At 42.1% G+C, this 19,525-nt stretch overlaps 1 protein-coding gene across 1 annotated transcript in view; it reads right to left on the minus strand.

The window, feature by feature from the left end:
• Positions 1-19,132, minus strand: part of thsd7ab (thrombospondin, type I, domain containing 7Ab) — a 125,068-nt gene extending 105,936 nt beyond the window's left edge. Inside the window, exon 1 of the mRNA XM_070834903.1 lies at positions 18,982-19,132. Coding sequence (XP_070691004.1) covers positions 18,982-19,132 — 151 coding nt within the window. The remainder of the gene's footprint in view (positions 1-18,981) is intronic.
• Positions 19,133-19,525: the final 393 nt, after the last annotated feature.

Below are 19,525 nucleotides of genomic sequence, written 5' to 3' on the forward strand. Positions count from 1 at the left end.
CATCGCTCAGTTGATCATAAACATGCGTTTGTTTTAGTAAACTGAACGATGAGTGTTGGCATCTACAACATCCTGCATCGCTGTGTACAGTACAGTCACCGGTCTGCCCACATCCTTCCTGCGTTTGGGTAGTAAAATCCCAAGAACACGCTTTAACATAAAACTCTCGTCTATCAGGAGAAATTCAGGAAACCGTCCTCCCACAACCTGTAGTGTCACAGCCAGAAGCAGCCTGACATAATCACTGAGTGCACTGACACATTTGGAGATCAGGGTGGCGGATGGGAGTAGATGAGTTGGTCTTTGACACAGGGGCCCCAGTTTGTGTCCCGTCTCATATTAGTGGTCGACGTTGATGTTATGATTAATACAATTCACTGTGACCGCGATGTCTTCCTAACTTTTACTTAAACCCAGGACACCGGCTAGCACGTGGAGTTTAAGAAGTCCAATATTAACATCTTCAGTAAGAATCAGCGGGGTTGACAGGGTAGGAGTAGAGATACAACTAATGATTAGTTTCATCAACGATTAATCTGCTCATGATTTTCTTGATTCATCGGTTGTTCTCAGGGCGATGCTCAAGGTGACGTCTCCAAACGTCTTGTTTTGTTCAATCTGAAGTTCAAAAACATTTACGATGATACGATGTGAGCTGGACTTGGATGTAATGTGAGAACAAAAATATAGAAAATGCCAGCCTTATCCCTTAAGATAAACTAAGATAAAACTTTGAACTTTTTTCTTTCCTTCCATGGTTGTTTGTTGGTTTATAGAGGAAAAGGCTGCCCTCATTAGCAACTGGCAGCACAAGAAGACAGCACAAGTTGGAGGATTCTTGCCGGAGTAAAGGTGCAGCAGCAGTGCACTGAGCCCGCAGTGAGAGATCGACAGTTATAATGGTACATATTTGATAAGTGTGGCCAATCCGTGAAAAACTGGAGGAATGAGGTAATCTCCCTGATTTCTCCCACTGCTTCGCTCAATTTAATTCATCCATGGATCACACCAACGCTCCCCCTTCTCTCCCTCACTGTCTTTCCCTGCTCGTCCACTCCTCCTTCGTTTCCTCCTCATCTGCAGTCTCCAGCCACGTAAACAGCAAAGCGCTGCAGGGTCTTCGGGCTGCAGTTTCACTGACTGGGGACCCGACAGTCAACACAAAAGGCCGTGAGCGTGGACGATCTGGCTTTAATGACACTAATCCTCTCTAAATTAACAGTGGACTAAGGGTAGATTTCATCAGAAATCAGCCTCTCTTAAATAGTGTTCAAGAGGCGTGCAGAGCTGACCCGTTGCTGCCGGTGCTACTTACACAGCTCCCACAGTGACTCTTCCTACTGCGATTTAGATGTTTTACTGAATTACTTTTTTATGATAGTAAATATAGTGTAAAATAAAAAAAAAAGCAGATGTGGAGGATCGATGGAAGGGCGGGTCTACACAAAACCCCGGATCCATGTGCGAGTGCACACATGCCAGTTCACATTGTCCAGAGTCTGACTGGAGGGTTCACCAGCAGGCTACAACAGCAGGACTGACCTACATTTCATACACACACACACCCAGTTACACACACACATACCAGTACACCAAACTGCTGTATAGACCAGAGACAAGAACTTTACTCATGCACTGTAATTAAATAGCAAATCGTTTTGAGGGACTGGGATTGTACTTGATTTTCATTTTGTGTGACTTACTTCCACAACATTTGGGGGAAAATATTGTATTCTTTTTATTCCAGAGCATTTATCTGACAGCTGCAGCTATTAGTTACTCTGAGCATTAGGAGTTTACGCACATGAACATGAGATAAGTTGGACAAAAATAATGCTTCTCCACAATGTCAGCTTGTCAAAATTCTTCTCAGTGTATCTTTCAGCTGATCTGAGTACATGGAATCTTTTAATGAAGAAAACAAAAAAGCAATGACATGTTGGCATTAATGTGAAGGGAAGAGCGTAACATTTTGTCTCATGTTACTTTTTGACATCATGTTGGTTGTTCGTGTTAAAAAGGGCAGGCTCACACTGTCTGTACAAACTCTTCATGCTATGCCGCAGTCATTTCTGTTGTATTATTCTTTTGGGAGTTGGGGGTGAAGTGACTAGTGAATAGTTTCTGCAACTCGTCAAAACTTCGTCACTCAACTTTTAAGCCTTAAATCTTCACCATGTCACAAATACATACTTTCATTCTAAAGTAATTGCTGTTTTAGGAAAGTATTTTCCAACGAGACAAACTGCAATGGCAATACTTGTTAGTTGGATCAATACACTGTTGGCAGAAATACACTGATGCCCATAAAGTTGGAATAATTGTTCAATACCCCCAATTGTGTTAAAGCCTGAATACACAGTTTGCAAAGGTTCATTGTGGTTTAAGTTTCACTGTGACATGTTTGGATGCGTTTGATCAATAAAGTTGAGAAGATATAAACTTTATTTATCAAGAATAAATCACATTGTCACAATCATTTCATGAGAAGAGGTAAAAAAAAAAACATTTTATTCCAACTTTATGGGCAACAGTGTAGAATTGTGCTATTTTTCCATTGTGGTACTGTTGCTTTTTCTCAAGTAGAAAAAATGAGCTTCTACCATCACTGGTATATTTTACAAACCCTATTTCTGTTCTGTTATAACAATTGCAGAAAATTGTCAAAAAAAAATTACAAAAATAACAAATAATAAGATGTCAGTAAAAAACAAACAACTACAACAACTCAGTTTGGTCAAAGCAGACCGATAAACTGCAACATAATTAACTGCATGGCAGTTTAACATATTCCCATTACATAGATGTCAAGTGAGCAAGACGGGTGCGGTCACAGGTAGCGGGGCAGAGGCTTTGACATATACACAGTCATCACATTATCTCTGTTGCCATGACTACAGCTGTCAGCAGCTCACAGATGTGGGGGGTGGTTGTGTAGAGGTGGAGGGGGCAGCACGAGCCTTGACTGACAGCTCTGACAGGTATATAATCCTGTTGGTCGTGCTTTCAGAGAAACACACACACACACACACACACACACACACACACACACACACACACACACACACACACACACACACACACAGCATTCACAGAGGCAGGTGTGCCCGGCTGACGGAGGGCTGGGTTGGCCTGCTCGCTCTGTGGCCGCCGACAGCTGACGAGAACTTCTAATGACACACTGTACCAGAGAGCTGAAGGTCCTCGTACAGAGGGATGTGTGGGTTGTGTTATTTCTTTATTCTTACTTCACTCGATGCAGAGGAGCAAGACAGAAGCCTGATAAATGCATGATGTATGGTCCAATAAATAGTGAGCAAGCGGCTGCTCACTGAATCCCAACTGGCTAAGTGAGGGAGAACGTAAATAATACACCAGGGATGTAAGCTATAAGCTCTAACAGTCCCACAGGGTATGCTAAGCCTTACTACTCTTTATTGCTCAATCACTGCTTCCTACATCTTCCTCCACAATCCAATAAAATAACGGCAACGTGTTTGTTTCTTCACTATCAATAACAGCTCCAAAGTATAAGAATGAAGGATTACCGGAGAGTTGACTCAAATGAAATGCACTCTGGCAGGTCTGGTAATTAGCAATGAGGCCTATTTCTGCAGCTGCCATTTACAAGTACATCAAAGTACAGAAGTCACACAGAGAGAAAACCATCAACGAGACAACGAGACAAATTTTCAAACTGACTGAGGCCTCTGTAAGAAATGCAGCCGCGCCGCATCTTGGGTTTTCAGTCACGGGGTGGGACGCTTACCTTTTGTCAACTTTAAAAACTCTTGCTCTGTTATCGTTTTTTGCTGTCTCCACCAACTCATACACAGCAGAGAGAACCTTGTTCTCTGGGGGTTGTTATTCTGGGAAACAGGAAATCACTAACTGAGGAAGACGAAAACAAGGCAGGTTGAAGGAAAGCAGGTACCCCAGAAAAGTAAATTACAACGCTCAATCACAAAAAATAAAATAAAATAAAACCTTCACAGACTGATGGTACCAAACAGTGCGAGATCATCGAAGGTTCCGTTTTTCATTTAAAAGAAAGGAAGTATGGAGCTCACAGCGGCGTGCCCTCCAAGAACTTAAGACACAAGCCTTAGTTCTCATCCGGAGTGCGAGAGCATGCCAGAAAACGGGTGAATGCCTGTAGAAAAGTGGCAATTTTTCACTGCTTCCACGAGGAAGCAACCCTGTTCTTCCCCTTCCTGTGCGTGACCGCTGGGTTTTCAATAAGGGCCCTTTCAGAAAAATGAACTGCGGGAATGTAAACACGGAGGTGATGGATGACATTTTCCGAAGCTTTGTCTTGCAATTAGTTGTGGTTCAAGTGCTCCAAGGCAAGACATTTTTTTTCTTTGATGACAAAGACTTCCTGCTGCGGAGTATCCGGATTAGTTTTGTGCTACACACAGGTATAAAAAAAAAAAAAAAAGAGTTTCTGAAAATTATTTCTGAAGCTCCAGTTCTCAGCGAGAGCTAAGTGGCAAAAAAACATGTTTAATAAAGTTTCTGCTGGGAGCTGATATTTCTGGATTGTGAAAACCTTCAAGAAGTGACACATTTGCGAAATAAGCTTTCGTCGCCACAAGTGATGGAGATGAGTAAGGTAAAAAAAAAAAAAAACACGCATATGTTAAAATGAACATACATGACAGTTGCACGCAAACACTGCAGGATTCTCCTAGGAGATATGAGATATACAGTATGTGCCTGCAGTATAGGCAGAGGTCAAAATATAAACATGTGCCATGTTTTATCAATCAAATCTCTAGCGACATGCAATGACGTCTCCATTGCAGTGACTGGTTTGCTCCTGGATAGTCACGTGTGATGTTCAGAAAGAGCAGCAGCAGAATTCATGCCTACTGTTACACTGAATTATGATGATAGATGGAAAATGTGGGTTTTTTTTTTTCCAGCATTGCTAAGACAACTGTACATTAAAGGCTAAGAGTCAGGCAGGGTGACCAAACCGCTCGCATATTAAAATAAAAGACAAGGGGGGGAGGTTGGTGTACATATGATGCAACTGAACATTTTGATCCTTGACTATTTTAGTCCTGAATAAATGATGCTACAGTGGTTTCCAGCACATTCCTGTGTGTCGATAGAGGATGAAGAAGGGCACAGTGAGAAGAGCCAGTGGCACTGAGGAGGGAGGTCACACGTGCCATGATGAATTACAGTAGCCGGGGTTGTCTTGGCTGCTTGTTCATTAATGAGTCCTCTTAGGGGAGCATGCTGCGACAACACAAAAGGACACATCAACGCTACATCAATTCTTATCTGCTCTTTACAGTGTGTCTGTGGTGTGCCGCTTGTTTTGGATCTAATTGTGTGCTCCTATAATCGAGTACAGCTCGCCTAATCTTTAAATGACAAAAGCTAATTTGCATATTTTATGGTTGCACTCTAATTTGATCGCAACATTTAGGACTGGAAAAACTGCTGACACAGATTACAGGCATTATCAAAGACTGCATTATTCTAGTTTCAACATGAGGCTTGATGATCAAAATTCAAGTGCATCGCACTCGTGCAGTACGACGGCCTGTCTCATAAAGTCATCCCAAAACATACGGTGTAATGCAGTAATAGACTGCATCGCTCTGGGTTAGCTACGTATAGTTGTACTTACATTGTAACATCTGTTTAATACATCACTGCAAAATAACTCAGTATCACGTGCACACGACCAATCATGGCCACATTAGTTTCTGTCGTTTCATTCATTCTTAGGACATTGTTATGCTCTTTTTGACCGCAGCTGCTTTAATTGACAGAGCATCATTCTGCCGCCGTGCTGGTGTTCTCTCTCTATTTAGGGTCTGTTAATTGGATCGGGTCAAATGATGGTTGGGTCTGACTGTGCTCAATTTCACATCGACTCAGGTTTCTCTTTTCAATTAATCCAGGTGTCTGTGGTCCAGATTTCAGTTGGGGTCCAAACTGTCCAAACAAAAGACCGCCACTAGAGTAAGAGGGAGTTGAGGGATATAAGCACAAGGTTGAGAAGGGTGATCAGCCAATTAAGATTCTGAGGGTCTGTTCCATCTATGTGAAGCAACTAAATGTGCTTGTTAGACACCTGATGACCTGAGGAACAAAGTGGGTTTACATAGTAAATGACAGTCTGAGAGATATAGAGACAAGCAGCAGTGGAGGGGAGTGCAGAGACTTGGGAATGGATGCAATACATTTGTAAGGATCCTAGAAGTTGCACTTAAACTGAGGTAAAGTTGCTTAGTAGGTTTTATTTTTAGAAAAGAACTGAGAAATTACTGCTAAGATAAAACAAGCAGTTGCTTGACAGAGCTCAGTAAATTTGGTTATACTGTAGTCTTTTGCATAATTTGCCCTAATGGAAAACTGTGAAAGTTAAACAATACAAACTCAAGGATTGAGCCTTGGGGAACTCCGCATGTCATGTTGGATCACATAGAAACATGTTTGACAAATGAGACAAAGGAGCTTCTTCCTTGTATAGATGATCTGAACCGTTTTAAGACTTTATCAATACCTTGCAGATATAAGTCAAATATTCTCTCTTCTTTTAGCTCTCTGTTTTGGTCTCCACCAACTCCTGGGGGAAATATCTGGCTCTTTTGCAGCTAAATGCTCCACTGCATGCCCCATGCCGACTGTGTCCGTCTGCTGCTTGGTGCTGAGCAGGTAGTGTGCAGTGGGCTTTTAAAGATTTTTTTTTTAAGAAAACAGCTAGTCTGGAAACGAGACAAATCTGCAAGCTCGTGTTTTTTTTGTACTGGCAGATGCATCTGGTCCCCCTTCCGTTCAGACAGACACGGTGACTGTAAAGAGGAGCGCTGTTGAGGCATTTTCGTAAACAACCAAGATGGCTACCACTGATGTGAAACGTTCTGTTGAATCGGCACATCGGTATATATATATGTATATTCTTTTTTTTTCTAAAATAAGTACAAACAACTGCACTTACAGCTTTTGTTAATAAGAACTGTGTCTTCTGTACTTCCACACAGGATTTGGTAAAGGTTTAATCTACCAACTGGCCACGTCACGCATTTCATTGCTCTGACTGATTGTAGGCCTATACATCTGTGGCTGTTTTCTAACCTGAGATGATGCTATGAGAGCAGTGAGAGGGAACCAAACAGAGTGTGGGCTTGACAGCTAAACAATGAGCTAAAATTTACTTTAAAACTCCATAAACTGAGGGAAGCTGTAGACTCCAGTGACAATTTTCTGTAGATTTATCACTATGAGCGATCGCTTCTACATTGTTTTCACAATGCAATTATTGGTAATGACCGCTTTAACAACTTGGCTATATTTTAGTGTCACTGCTGTGCTTCAAATGATGACATAGCACTTGCACATTCACCAGTGATGCTTTTCTAAAGTGTATCGTATCACAGAAATACAATAGAGGATTGGAAAAGAACTAAACTAATTTTCATGATAGTTTCACTTCCATGTTGTCGAACAGTATTTTTTAATAGACTGCTAAACATACTTTTGTCAAATTCTGTCACAATGGGACTTTTGATAAAAAAAAGGTGTGAACTATACAGATGCTATTATAATTTCATACAGCCAATGTATTAACAATGCCTAAACTGAGAAATGATTTTTGATGAATTCTTACTTACAAAGAAGCGTCAACCCTGGTGACACAGACTAACTTCCACTCAGAGATGGGATAAGAATGGATGAGGAACAGCCTCTCCTACAATCTGTCACAAGCTAGCGCCAAGCCATAAATAACTGGAGGTGTGACCACAAAACAATTCTCTTCACGGACTGCAACTGCTAAAACGCGTAAAAAGCTGCCTGGTTATTGATATTGTGAAATGTCAACTTTCTCTCTATGGATTACAAGTGTGTGTGCATGCACAAGTGTGTGTGTGTGTGTGTGTGTGTGTGTGTTTGCCAGTGTGTGAAGTGACACCCATGAGTGCAAGCCCACGCCATACGCCCACAGCACAATGGGTAGTGAGAGGAAAAAAAGCTAATGGACAAACAGATGAATAGACATTTAAATCAATGGATGGTTGAAGAGTTGGATGGCGTTCAAGACTGTAGTTTTAGTTATGCAACCATTTAAAAGCAGTAGAAATAACCTTAATGGTAAAACATCAAAGGACACAGACACAGGAATGCAAGTGAACGACCTGCCATGCTTATATAATGACACTGTGATTAAATACTGTGATTAAGAGTTCCATTTACCACGGGAGAATTGACTGGGAACTGCTCAAGTCATTACAACTATACTTTTAAATGAGATACTATTTATGTTCATAATACAAATCCCATACCATATGTCACCTTTTGGCATTCAACGTGTCAAGGGGAATGACACTTGTCTTTGCTGGAAAGGCACGGAGGCCGACAGAGCTTCGACTGTCACTAGAAGCACATAAGTGTCCTTTGGGAAGCATCTTTGTGAAGTGCTTAGCCCCAGCTATAGGTACTTGATGGTGAAGCGCTTATGCTCACATGGGAAAAGCTATGGCGTTCATGGTGAAAGCTACTCAAATGAAAATGTGACAACAATATGATAATGTGAAAGGTGATGAACCTATGGAGAATTATCATCTGAACCTTCAGCTTTACAGACTCATTGTTTAGCTGACTGGTCCACAAATGTACATTAAACTATTCTCATCATAAAAGCTCTAAGGATCTCCTGTACACTACCTGTTCAGCACAGACAGACATGGACACACAGACATTGCAATTTGCTGGTCAACATCATGGAGCACATGGAGCAAGTGAGTAAGTGGTGGAGACCAAAAACAGAGCTAAAATAGAGTGAATATTGGGCTTACATTCGCCAGGTGGCCACACACATATTTTATCATATACTAACAACAGTTTTTGGAGTTCCTCTTTACATGTGCAAAAACTAAATAAATAAATGTTGAACATCTGCTAACGTCCTGACAACTGTAGCAATAACTAATTTACTAAACTATAACTAATAACTGAACAAGTGGTGTTTGCTGAAGTGATTACTTGATAAAACGATTAGTCAAGCAACAGAAAATGAATTGTTTAAGTGAAATATCTAGCAAATATTCTCTCCCTGGTTATAAATTAAATATTTAGGTTTGAACTGTTAGTCTGACAGAATAACAACTCTATCGCTAGGATAGTCGATAATGTGAGCAGACCTTAGTCCTCTAAGTTACAGTCGAAACTGTTCATTTGTCAAGTGGAGCAGGTTAGGTCTTCACCGTAGGTAAATAAACGTTCAGGTGGGAAGTAATGATCAAAACACTGATATTATACACACACAATGCCTGTGTGCTGGAGCCATGAGGAGTTAGTGAGCTGATCACCCTACTGGGATATTCATATACGGTAAGGCCAGCCCTGCCCGAGGCCATCTGCTGCCCTCGCTCTAATCCAGGGGCTTGTCACTGGTGATTAGCCAGCCGCTCTATCTCTCTCTCCCTCTACCATTATATTTTTCTGGTTTATTATGTTGATACTAGTGTTAAAGCACAGCATGGTGTGCTCTCCCAGCCTGAAGTCCTTTGTATGGATTCCTGATGCCTACAAATCCTCTGTGCTTCCTTTTTATCTCTGTCTGTGCCTTCCTCCTTCGTTATATATTTCAGGCTTATTATGCTGATGTTAGAGCTTAAATGAAATGTGCTCTCACACACACTTTTCTTTTCTATGCATTTTTAAGTCCACAAATTAACCATCTTTTCCATTTTCTGTTGGCATGTGCATCTTTAATATGGTTAAGTATTTCTTGGCAGAAAAAGACTTGAAATGCAGATTATGATTATTTTCGGCAGCAGTTTCAAGAAGTACATACTGTATAACAGCTCGAATGCAAATGAGAATATAATCAATCAAATGTATAATTGACAGATTTAAATTTGACCTGGAACTGTGTAACTAGGTAACAAGTACTGCCTGAGTGAAGGTCAGTTCTCTGGAGAGCACCGAGTAACAGATAAGGTCGTACAAAATGAAAAGTGTAGGAGAAACTAAGATATCTTGGACTGTCAGTGCATCTTGTGTTCACATATACAAATCAGTATTTTGTTTTGTGTCCAGACACCAGTAAGAGAGTCAGTCTACCAGCCTTTTATACAGCATACTGTAACGACTGGACGAAGTGCCATGAAACTCACGTTGTCTAGAGGATGAATCCTAATGACTTCTGAGACTTTTCCTCCGGCAACACCACAAGGGTGACGTTTGTGGTTTTGAGTGAAATTATTTCGACAACTACTGGATGGATTGCCATGAGATTTGGTGCAAATTTGACACAAAAGAGATTCATGTTCCCCTCAGGATGAATTGCAACAAATTTGGTGATCCATAATTTTTTATTGTGCCAGCTTTCCCCTCAGAACTTTGGGGGATAGCTATGAGCCTTGAGCCCCGCTGAGCTAAAGTACTGTGAGCTGACTAACTTCCTCATCGACATCAGACATCTTCCTCTTCTTGGAGAAATATTTTAACGCACAATATTTATTGAATCAACAGTACTAGTATTACGATTCACTAAGTTACCCAACCTTAAACATTATTTTACAATATATTATTATTAATAAGAATTAGTTAGCCATGAACATCATCAGAGAATCCATTGTGAATGTGTATTTAGATATATTAAAATCTACTGAATGTTAGTGAGTTAAATCTACTTTTATTCTTGTTCTCTGGTGACGTAATCCTTTCCTCTGCCCGGTCAGTCACTCTGCCTGAGGAGAAAAGACTGAAGGCCTTTCTCAATCCCAAGGATTTGCATACTTGGTAGTTTGGACTCAGCAAGTTTGACTCGGGAGTCCAGACTCCAGAGGACCCAGGACGGTCACTCTGCATTTGGAACGGGAGCGAACTTAATGAGGTCACCATCTCAGCTCTTAATACGTATCTACTGCGGTTATCGTCATTAAAATATACATTTACAATAAAATGAATTATAATATTAAATACAACTCTGCCTCTGTTTCCATTTTAAACACCACACTAACATTACACTTTTTGTTTTTTTAAATGTTCAAGTAGGATCTATCTTGATAAATCGACCATAGATGTGAAGTTTAAAAAGTATATATTACCATAAAAGTCTTAAAACTACATCACATAATATAACAATTGTAGTGTTTCCAAAATTAAAACTTGAGATGTGCTCTGTCCACCATTTCTACTATTGCCACTGGTTGGTAGGAAAAGTATTCTGTGATACGTGACTGTCAGAAGTCCACACAAGTCACCACCTGATGCATCCACGATAAAATGAGCGGAGCAAGAACACATCCGGGCATTTGGACCGTACTTGGCTCGATGCGGACTTTAAATTGGAACGGTATTTGGGCTGCGAATGACGACGTTTCACAAGAACACAAGTACGGACAAGAAGGCAGACTGAGAAAGGCCATGTATTCACTCTGTTGTTTATTTAGTTGTCATGACTTTGCGAGTGAGTGACCTCCTGTCACTGTTCCAGTAGCTCATCCTCAGAGTGGACAGACATTCCTTTGAGTTCAGTGGAGCATAAGGCGTCGCAAAGTCAGTTAATTCCAATAATATTATATAATAAGTTCTTTCTCAATGTAAAAAAAACTAGTGTCTTTGTCTTGTTAATCATTGTTCTTTAATCACCTTTTTTTTCCAGTTGTGCACTCAAACTAAACTACAACCAGAAGACACAGCTCAACAATACACCACAAACCGACACCATCAAATCAGGGATTGGCAAACACTGTCACAAACAATTACCTAAAGCCACTGTCCTGTCACTGTTGCTTAGGGTACTCTGAGGAATTACTGCACCGTTTTACTCAAAAAACAGAACACACGGTCCTAAAACAAGCAGAAAATCATTCAGAAATGGGGTCAAAACTGCAGCAGCACAAGGTGACTTTCAAAAACAAAAGCAACGCGGTTATATAAGATTCAAACCAGCAGCAGCTCAATATTCTAATGCAATTTTCCCATGATATCCAGCCAGATTTAATAGCTTTGCTTCCTTAACCATACACAAGATTATTGCAGTCTGTGTTTACAGTTCATCACATGATCTAATGATGAATTAATCTCCTTGCCTCACAACAATGAATGTGCTTTCCATAACATCCAGTTCCTCCATCAGCTCGCAATCTACAGAGCGAAGCGGCACCACCCAAGCCACTGTGAAACATGGAGCTTTTATGTTCAAAATAGAGTGTGTAAAATATGCCCATGACTGCATCACGACTGAGCACAAACAATTGATGGCCAGTGGGAGAGATGAAGGAGGGGGAAGATATTTACTCCTGAGCCTCCTTCATATCTAGGGCTGTGTTAGAGAAGCATCGGAGGAGGCAAGCGCAGCCGCTAAATGTCATTGCTTTCTTCGATAACGCCGCTATTCCTCTCAGGCCACTGAAGCCGCCTCATTGCCTCTCGAGGGAGTGAAGGGCCTGTTTTGAATGCCACTCCCTGACCACGAAAGTGCTTGGTTTCCCCAATATGGGCACAGGATTTGTTTGTGTTTCAACTTGTGGCTGAGCACAGACAGATTTAAGTTCTCATTTGTGGAGAGACACCGCAGGGACACGACCGCTGTGCAGCAGAAAAACAGAAGCCCTCTCTTTATTTTAGAGAAGGCTCTGGTGAACAATAGTAGGTAAAACGGGGGAAATTAAGAAGTAAATGTTTTTCCAGATTGATTTGTGCGCCGGGGAAATCCAGGAGGGGGCATGAATGAAAACGGCAACTACTCTCAAAGAGCCCTTGATCAAAGCAACCAACCTTCACCCCTTTTGCCTCTTTTGAAGTAGATTAGTAGACACCGTGAGCCTCGAGGTGTAAGTGCGGCTAAATCTGAATTGTGATTGCGCTAAAATTGACTGTACACACTCGGGAAAATCTACTCAGAGTAAAAAACAAAAGAGCAGGCCAGACTTTTCTATCATAAACTAATCTTTGCGCAGCAGCAGCAGCACGTCACTTGAATATACCAGGTCAAGGCTGATAATCAGAGTAAAAACATCCCTACATAACATAAATCTATCGCTGATCTGCTTACTCACGCCATGACCAACCACAAAGTACACGGGTAGTGTAGCAGAATGACACAGTGCCCCATCTGAAATATGTTATGAGCCATTTGAATATGATGGAATAAGGCGGTGGGAATCCTCTTATGTCACTCTAAATAAACTTTTTTGGATGAAGTGTAATCTCTAATCCCGCCATCCCTCCTATATCAGTAATAGCCAGGTTTTAGTGTAAGCTCTGCCATTTAGATTAAACAAACTCTGGCATCTCTTTGGCATCTTTCTCCGCTGGATGGATTGGCTATTTCAAAAATGCAGCAGTCTGGAGCAGCGGAGAGTGGTGGGCTAATATCTCTAAAGCCACCAAACAGATCAATCTGGGTCAAATGTGACGTATTGTGCTGCAAATGCTTTTAAAATCAAGTGCAGTGTCATGGTAGGCTGTTGCCTCGCCTCCGTGTCACTTCTGCTGGGGTGACTCTGAATTGCGGACCACTGGAGCTTGAGCCGCACTCATTTTTCCCACTAAGACAAAAAGTAACTTTGAAAAATAGCTTCCTTCCTCTTCCAGACAGAAAGATGCTGAGGCCACATGGCTACCGCTGTTGTTGCCTTTCCAGAGAAAGACTCCACAGGCTGCTGACTGCTCATTTTCCCTATGGTTGCGGGCCCAGACTCACACAACAGACACAATTAGCCTCCATTTCCACTCCAACAAAACTAAAAATGAAAACAAAAACACAGGCATACTGAATTAAAATAAAACCCATTGGCATACTGTGTAATGAAAGATGAAAATCCCAAGGAAATTGTCGTAATTTATATGCATGGCCTAAATTTGTTGCCTGTTGCTAAGGAATTTAAACAGTGGCTGGCCAATTACCTACCAGACTCTTGTTTGCCCTCAGGTGCTATGCTAATTAGGGTCATAGCGGGTCACGTTGTAATGCACTCTCTAAAATGAGGCAGGAATCTCCAAGGGATACTCTCATTTGGGATGATGCCAGTCACATTCCTGCTGGTATCAAAGCTACAGCTACTCAGTCAGACGCGTGTTTGCCTCTGGCTCGATTCAGCTGTCGGACATAATACAGGTACGCAGGTTTTAGCGTGCAGCTATTTAAGGCAAAGGATTTTCGGGGCGTACAGAGACAGCAGGGTCTAATTTAAACCTGGGCCAGTGAGTGAGGCCAGAGCTCACGTCAGCTGAGGACACAAATCAATCAAGTCTGCAAACAAACACAAAACCTTTTCTAGAATGAGAAATTACAAATGAGAACATTTAGCTAAAGTCATCCAACGTTAAAATTAGTTTGGCAGGCAAAACGTACTTATCTCAGATTTCTCGTGTGGTTCTTCAACAGAAAATAAAGCAAGAGAAGCGACTTGATGCTTAATTAGTTTGAGACACACGCAAAAACTGTACCCTTGTTTCTATCTCAAGGCTCTACTTTCTAACTCCGATTGTCTTGTGTTCAGTTACTACAACCGGTTTGGCTGAAGGTGTTATGCTGTATTAATGATCTTGGCTTGCTGTATTGAACTTGTGAACCCGTCACACCCGCTCTCCCTCAATTTCCTTGATGGCCTCTTCAGTGGGTCCGCCATAATAGCAGGTGATTGTGGGAGAGCCACTAACAACCCTCAGCGAGGGTGACATCCTTCACTGCCAGCGCCTCTCTGAGGGGAGGAATGTATTCGGCTAACAATGGCCTGTCAGCGCTAGTCGCCCTGTCCCCGTGCATTGAAAGGTGACGTGGTGACACATAGTACCGCGCTCGGAGCGCTGAAAGCTGCTGTGGCCCTCATTGTATGAAACTTTGAAACATTGTATGAAAATGAAAAAAACTCCACTGTTTCTGTGAAGTGACAGGTCATTAGAGATGCAGGGCTGACAAATGCATAGAAGTACGCGTGCATATCCAGACACATGCACACACTCTGGGATCACAACCACGTGATTCAATGATATGTTCAATGAAATGGTCTCATTAGCTCATCTGATAAAACTAAAGTAAAAAGATATCTGTCGAGAATATTTCTTATCATCCTCACTGAGTTTTAAATGAGAAAATCCTACTCACTTGTACAGTCTAAGTGAATACAGTTATTCAAGTTGTATTAGTGAACTAGAAGGGCACTTGGGATGGCCAAGGCCAATAGTCCAGTCTTCTATGATGTGCAAGCTTAACCACCATATATGTCTGGATACATTTCCATAACGATCTGAATTAGTTTAGTTGTCTGTTTAGCGCCACATCATTCACTTTACCACTAACAATGGTGCGATAATTTAGTCAATATAATCGCCTGCTTGTAAATCAGGTCTGGACAAACTCCAAAATGTAATGTGCTCTTCCAGGGTCCATGCTCCACCTTTCCACCAAGTTTCATGAAAATCAGACTAGTTGTTCTTCCGTAACAGTGCGGACCAACAGACAAACAAACGGCATCGAAAACATAACCTCCTTAGTGGAGGTAACTATGTGATATAATTTGGTTAGTGGACCATTCAGGAAGCGATTAAAACAAGTTGAAATGCCACTGCTTTGTGTAGAGCAGCATGTAACAGGTGGCCCATCAGAAGCCTGTTTGGTGCAGAGCCACTGATTTGATTTTATCCGTCCCAAAAGGTTTCCAAATGCTACCTGCCAATGTGGCGGCCCAGACTTATTTGATTTATCCATTAAACACAAATCTTACCAGGACTTTGCTGGGTGTTAACGTCAGACGCTGCATGCACTCATAGAAATACACACACACATGCACGGCAGGTAAGTAATTAAGTAAGTTGAAGCACTTAGTTGGATAACCTGTGCACTAAGGTGACTTAACAGGGCTACGGCCTTCAGACACGTGCTGGGAAGTGTGAATTAACCTGATGAGGCAAGACAGTGAGTGGGCGAAATGGGATTGGCTTGATTAGGGGCCAGGGCGACTCCGGCATAATCTGAATGATAGATAATCTGGATCCCAGCAGAGATTACAGGCCCATATTCTGGGAGGGTAGGAGTTGATAAACAGCGAACAGACCAGGATGTCGAAAAACACTGAGAAATTATTTGGCACCTGTTGATGCAACATATTAAAAAGGACAACAACAATGCTAGTTTTGCTTTTCAAAGATGTCCGCCTCTATCTGCCGTTTGATCTATTTTAAGATCCAATGAAAAATGTACCTGCATCATCACCATCAAACTGCATGAGGAACTCAGGCATTCAGGGAGCGTCTGTGTCGGGGCAAAGATGTCTAGATGTTACAGTATGTGTTTGCTTGAATACATCATCGCCTACTCCACCACCTGTAATTGCTTTGTCCTCAGGCAGACATGTGAGGTCTTGACAGCTCAAACCTGGCAACCTTGTCGCTCCAACAACGGAGTCTAATGAAGCACGCACACAGGAGCAGAATGGGAAAGATGCACCTGCTGTGTGAGTGTATTGTGTGTGTGCCTCAGCATGTTGGCACTTAGCAGTTTTGTATTACACGTGAATGCAGGATACAGCAACATTTGTTAGATGCATGATCATCCTGGTGGTGGAGACTTATGCCTCCTTATCGTTGGCAACAGTCAAGGTGGCTGGGGGATTATGGCATATTAATACTGTTGCATTGATTGGGGGAAAGCTGTGGATCCAAAATATAGTAACAGCGCTTCGACGTAGAAACAGAGCAACAGAGATGCAGAAGAAGAAGTGAATAGGGAGCGCACAGAGGAGAGGAAGCGACAAGAAGAAAAACGATGTGAAAATAGTGTTCTGAGAGGGAGACAAACTCCCAGCAATCTCTCAAAGGCCCCAGAAAAACGGTGGCAAGCCGTTATCACCATCATCATCACTACCACCGTCCTCATGGTGGCTATAATCACTCTCGTTTTTTCTCCAGCTATCCTCACCGCCACCTTCAGAAATATCACATGCGGCGTCTGGCGGAGCCTGTTGTCTCTATCTGCCTCATTTGAATAGAATTCTCAGAGCATAAAAACAGCTCTGAACTGTCTCACCTTCCAAAACAGATACATCATATTTTCACAGAAGGCAATAAAAGCAATGCAGGCCCAATTCCCCGCAGTTTCGAAGACAGGGGCTGTATTTCAGCTAGACTCATCAATATGCAAAACATCAGAGCATTGCTTGCCACAAGAATATTCCCTCCACTGCACACTCTGCAAATGTGCACAAACATCATCACATTTTGTGTTTTTTTTTTTTGTGTTTTTTTTTTTTTAAAAAGAAGCTTCAATTGGCAAGAAAAAAGTATGCAAATCTTGTGCAAACATAATCACATTTTGATGAAAAGCACTGGGATTCAAAGCCTTAAATTGCCCTATGTGATTTTAATACTCTGCAGGCAATTGTCAAACCAAAGAGGCACAGAAAAAAAGAAGACTCCAGGACTGAAATCAATGCGCTACCTTTTATTTGGGAAGAAGTGAACAAACTCCGAGCACTGGATTACATTTCAAAGCACAGAGCCCAGAGCTTTCCAGTAGAGGAGCATGTATAGTGTGGGAGAAAGGTGGTGTAGCGTGGGAGAGAGGCGTAATCACGATGACCTACAGTAGGGCAGATGTAGGTTAAGTTAGTCCCTCTCTCTGCTTGCAGTGCTCACTCTGCCCTTCTCTTTCTCAAGTCTGTTCCCTGGGCTGTCTTTCCTGGGTTGTTAAATCCCTGCTCCTTTAATCTCCTTACTCAGCTACATCCTCTTTAAAGATGCAGAACCACAGGAGAGACGTGGGATATGTCAGCTAGGGACTGGTGCTGGGCGAGGCGGGGCAGGGCAGGAAGAGCTGGTTCGTCTGAGTTTGGGTTGCAAAGAAGAAGAAGTTGTACCAATATTGAGGAAGATATAGTTAAATGTGTTTGTGCGAGAGAGGAGAATGACTTAACCTCCTGAGCTTCCCTGGCTAGTAGAGGATTTAATTCAAGGGGGATGGCGATTTAATTTATTCCCTAAATATTTTTGAAAAGACTGCAGAGAGTCATTTTTCTCAACGTCCATTAGAAATGATAGTAATGATCGTGGCTCACTGCAACATCTGCACTCTAGAACCTTGGATGAGCATCCATGTTTGGTAGTGGGCTTCCCATGCATGTCAGCAGCGATAATATAATTCAGTGGATCCCACTGTGACACTCATTTGACTCCGTAGGATTCTCTCTCTGATAGACAGTTTAACACAGCATGTGCACAGATAAAGAATACTGTAACCGCCCATTAATCTAAACATCTATTACATGTACAAACATCACCTTGCATACACACACACGCAACCCCCGGCTCATTCTACGGTGATCTTGTATCAATACCATCAAAAACCTTTCCACTCCACTTCCCTCGCCAACCACTATTGTGCGCCAGTGGCCATCAATCATCCCGCGTGCTGTAATACACGGCAGCAACATTTCAATAATGGTGCATCACCTGAGAGTCTGCGAGATGAAAGTAATCCATTCAAAAATTGGATCACGGTTGTCCTGTGTGCCACATGCTATTCAGAATGAGGAGACAGCTCCACTGTAGAATTCTGGGTCATCTTTCAAGTGTATGTTTCTTTGAAGTTTGGTAGCATAGAGTCGTATACCTCAAATAACAAATTTATGAGACAACCAAAGTGTGTCATGTGGAAGAAATGTAGATCTGTGCAAGTTAATTAAGCATGTGAATACATCTGCTTCTCTGCTAGATCCAAGACCCTTTCATTTTCATGACAGAGAGGCAACACTGTTGAATGCACTGATTTGAAATGTTCCCAAAAATCAAGGAATTTTTACACCAATCAGTGCACATTTTCCACAAATAACGAGCTGCAAACACACATGATTAGATCTGTTTATTGCCTCTGAGTGCAGGAGGGGGGGGGGGTCACATGCCTTAGCTGCACCAGCAGCACACACTAATTCACCACCTCCCATAACGTTCACCCCGTATGTAAAACAATGGATCGAATATAGTCTCTAATTAGTGTTTTAGCAGTACCTGTTTCCCAGAAGTAGACAGACTTCCCATCATCTGTCTGTGTGTGCGCCTTCCAGAAACCACAGAACAGCAGCAATGTCACCAAAAGGTACCAGCGCCCCTCTGTCCTTATTCGAAGGGTCCCTGCTGCACCCCTCCACCCTAGCCCCATGGTCCGCCACAGGATAAAAGTAAATCCACTCAGCTCAGAAGGTCAGCAAAGGCAGTGTAGGGAAAAAAAAAAAAGAAAAAAAGAAAAACACTAGTCCAAAAGGCAACAAGAAGTGAAGTAAGCTTCAGCTTGAGAGTGAGGGTGTGAGAAAGTGGAAGAGAGGGAAAAATGATGAGGTGTGTGCGTGGTGTGTGTTATCAGTCCAGCAGGAGTTGAGGTCCGGTACTTGGTCTTGTGAAGGACAGAGAGAGTACTTTTCTCCTTTTTTTTCTCCTTTTTTTTTTTTTGATTTGCTCCCAACTTGGCAGGATGGTCCCAGAGGGGGGCTGTCAGTGACAGGGGCTGAGCTGCAGATGGATGGTACGGTCTTCCTCCTCCATGGTATTTGCTTCC

This window comes from Pempheris klunzingeri, chromosome 8 (genome assembly GCF_042242105.1).
Source record: "Pempheris klunzingeri isolate RE-2024b chromosome 8, fPemKlu1.hap1, whole genome shotgun sequence".
Classification (NCBI taxonomy): Eukaryota; Metazoa; Chordata; class Actinopteri; order Acropomatiformes; family Pempheridae; genus Pempheris; species Pempheris klunzingeri.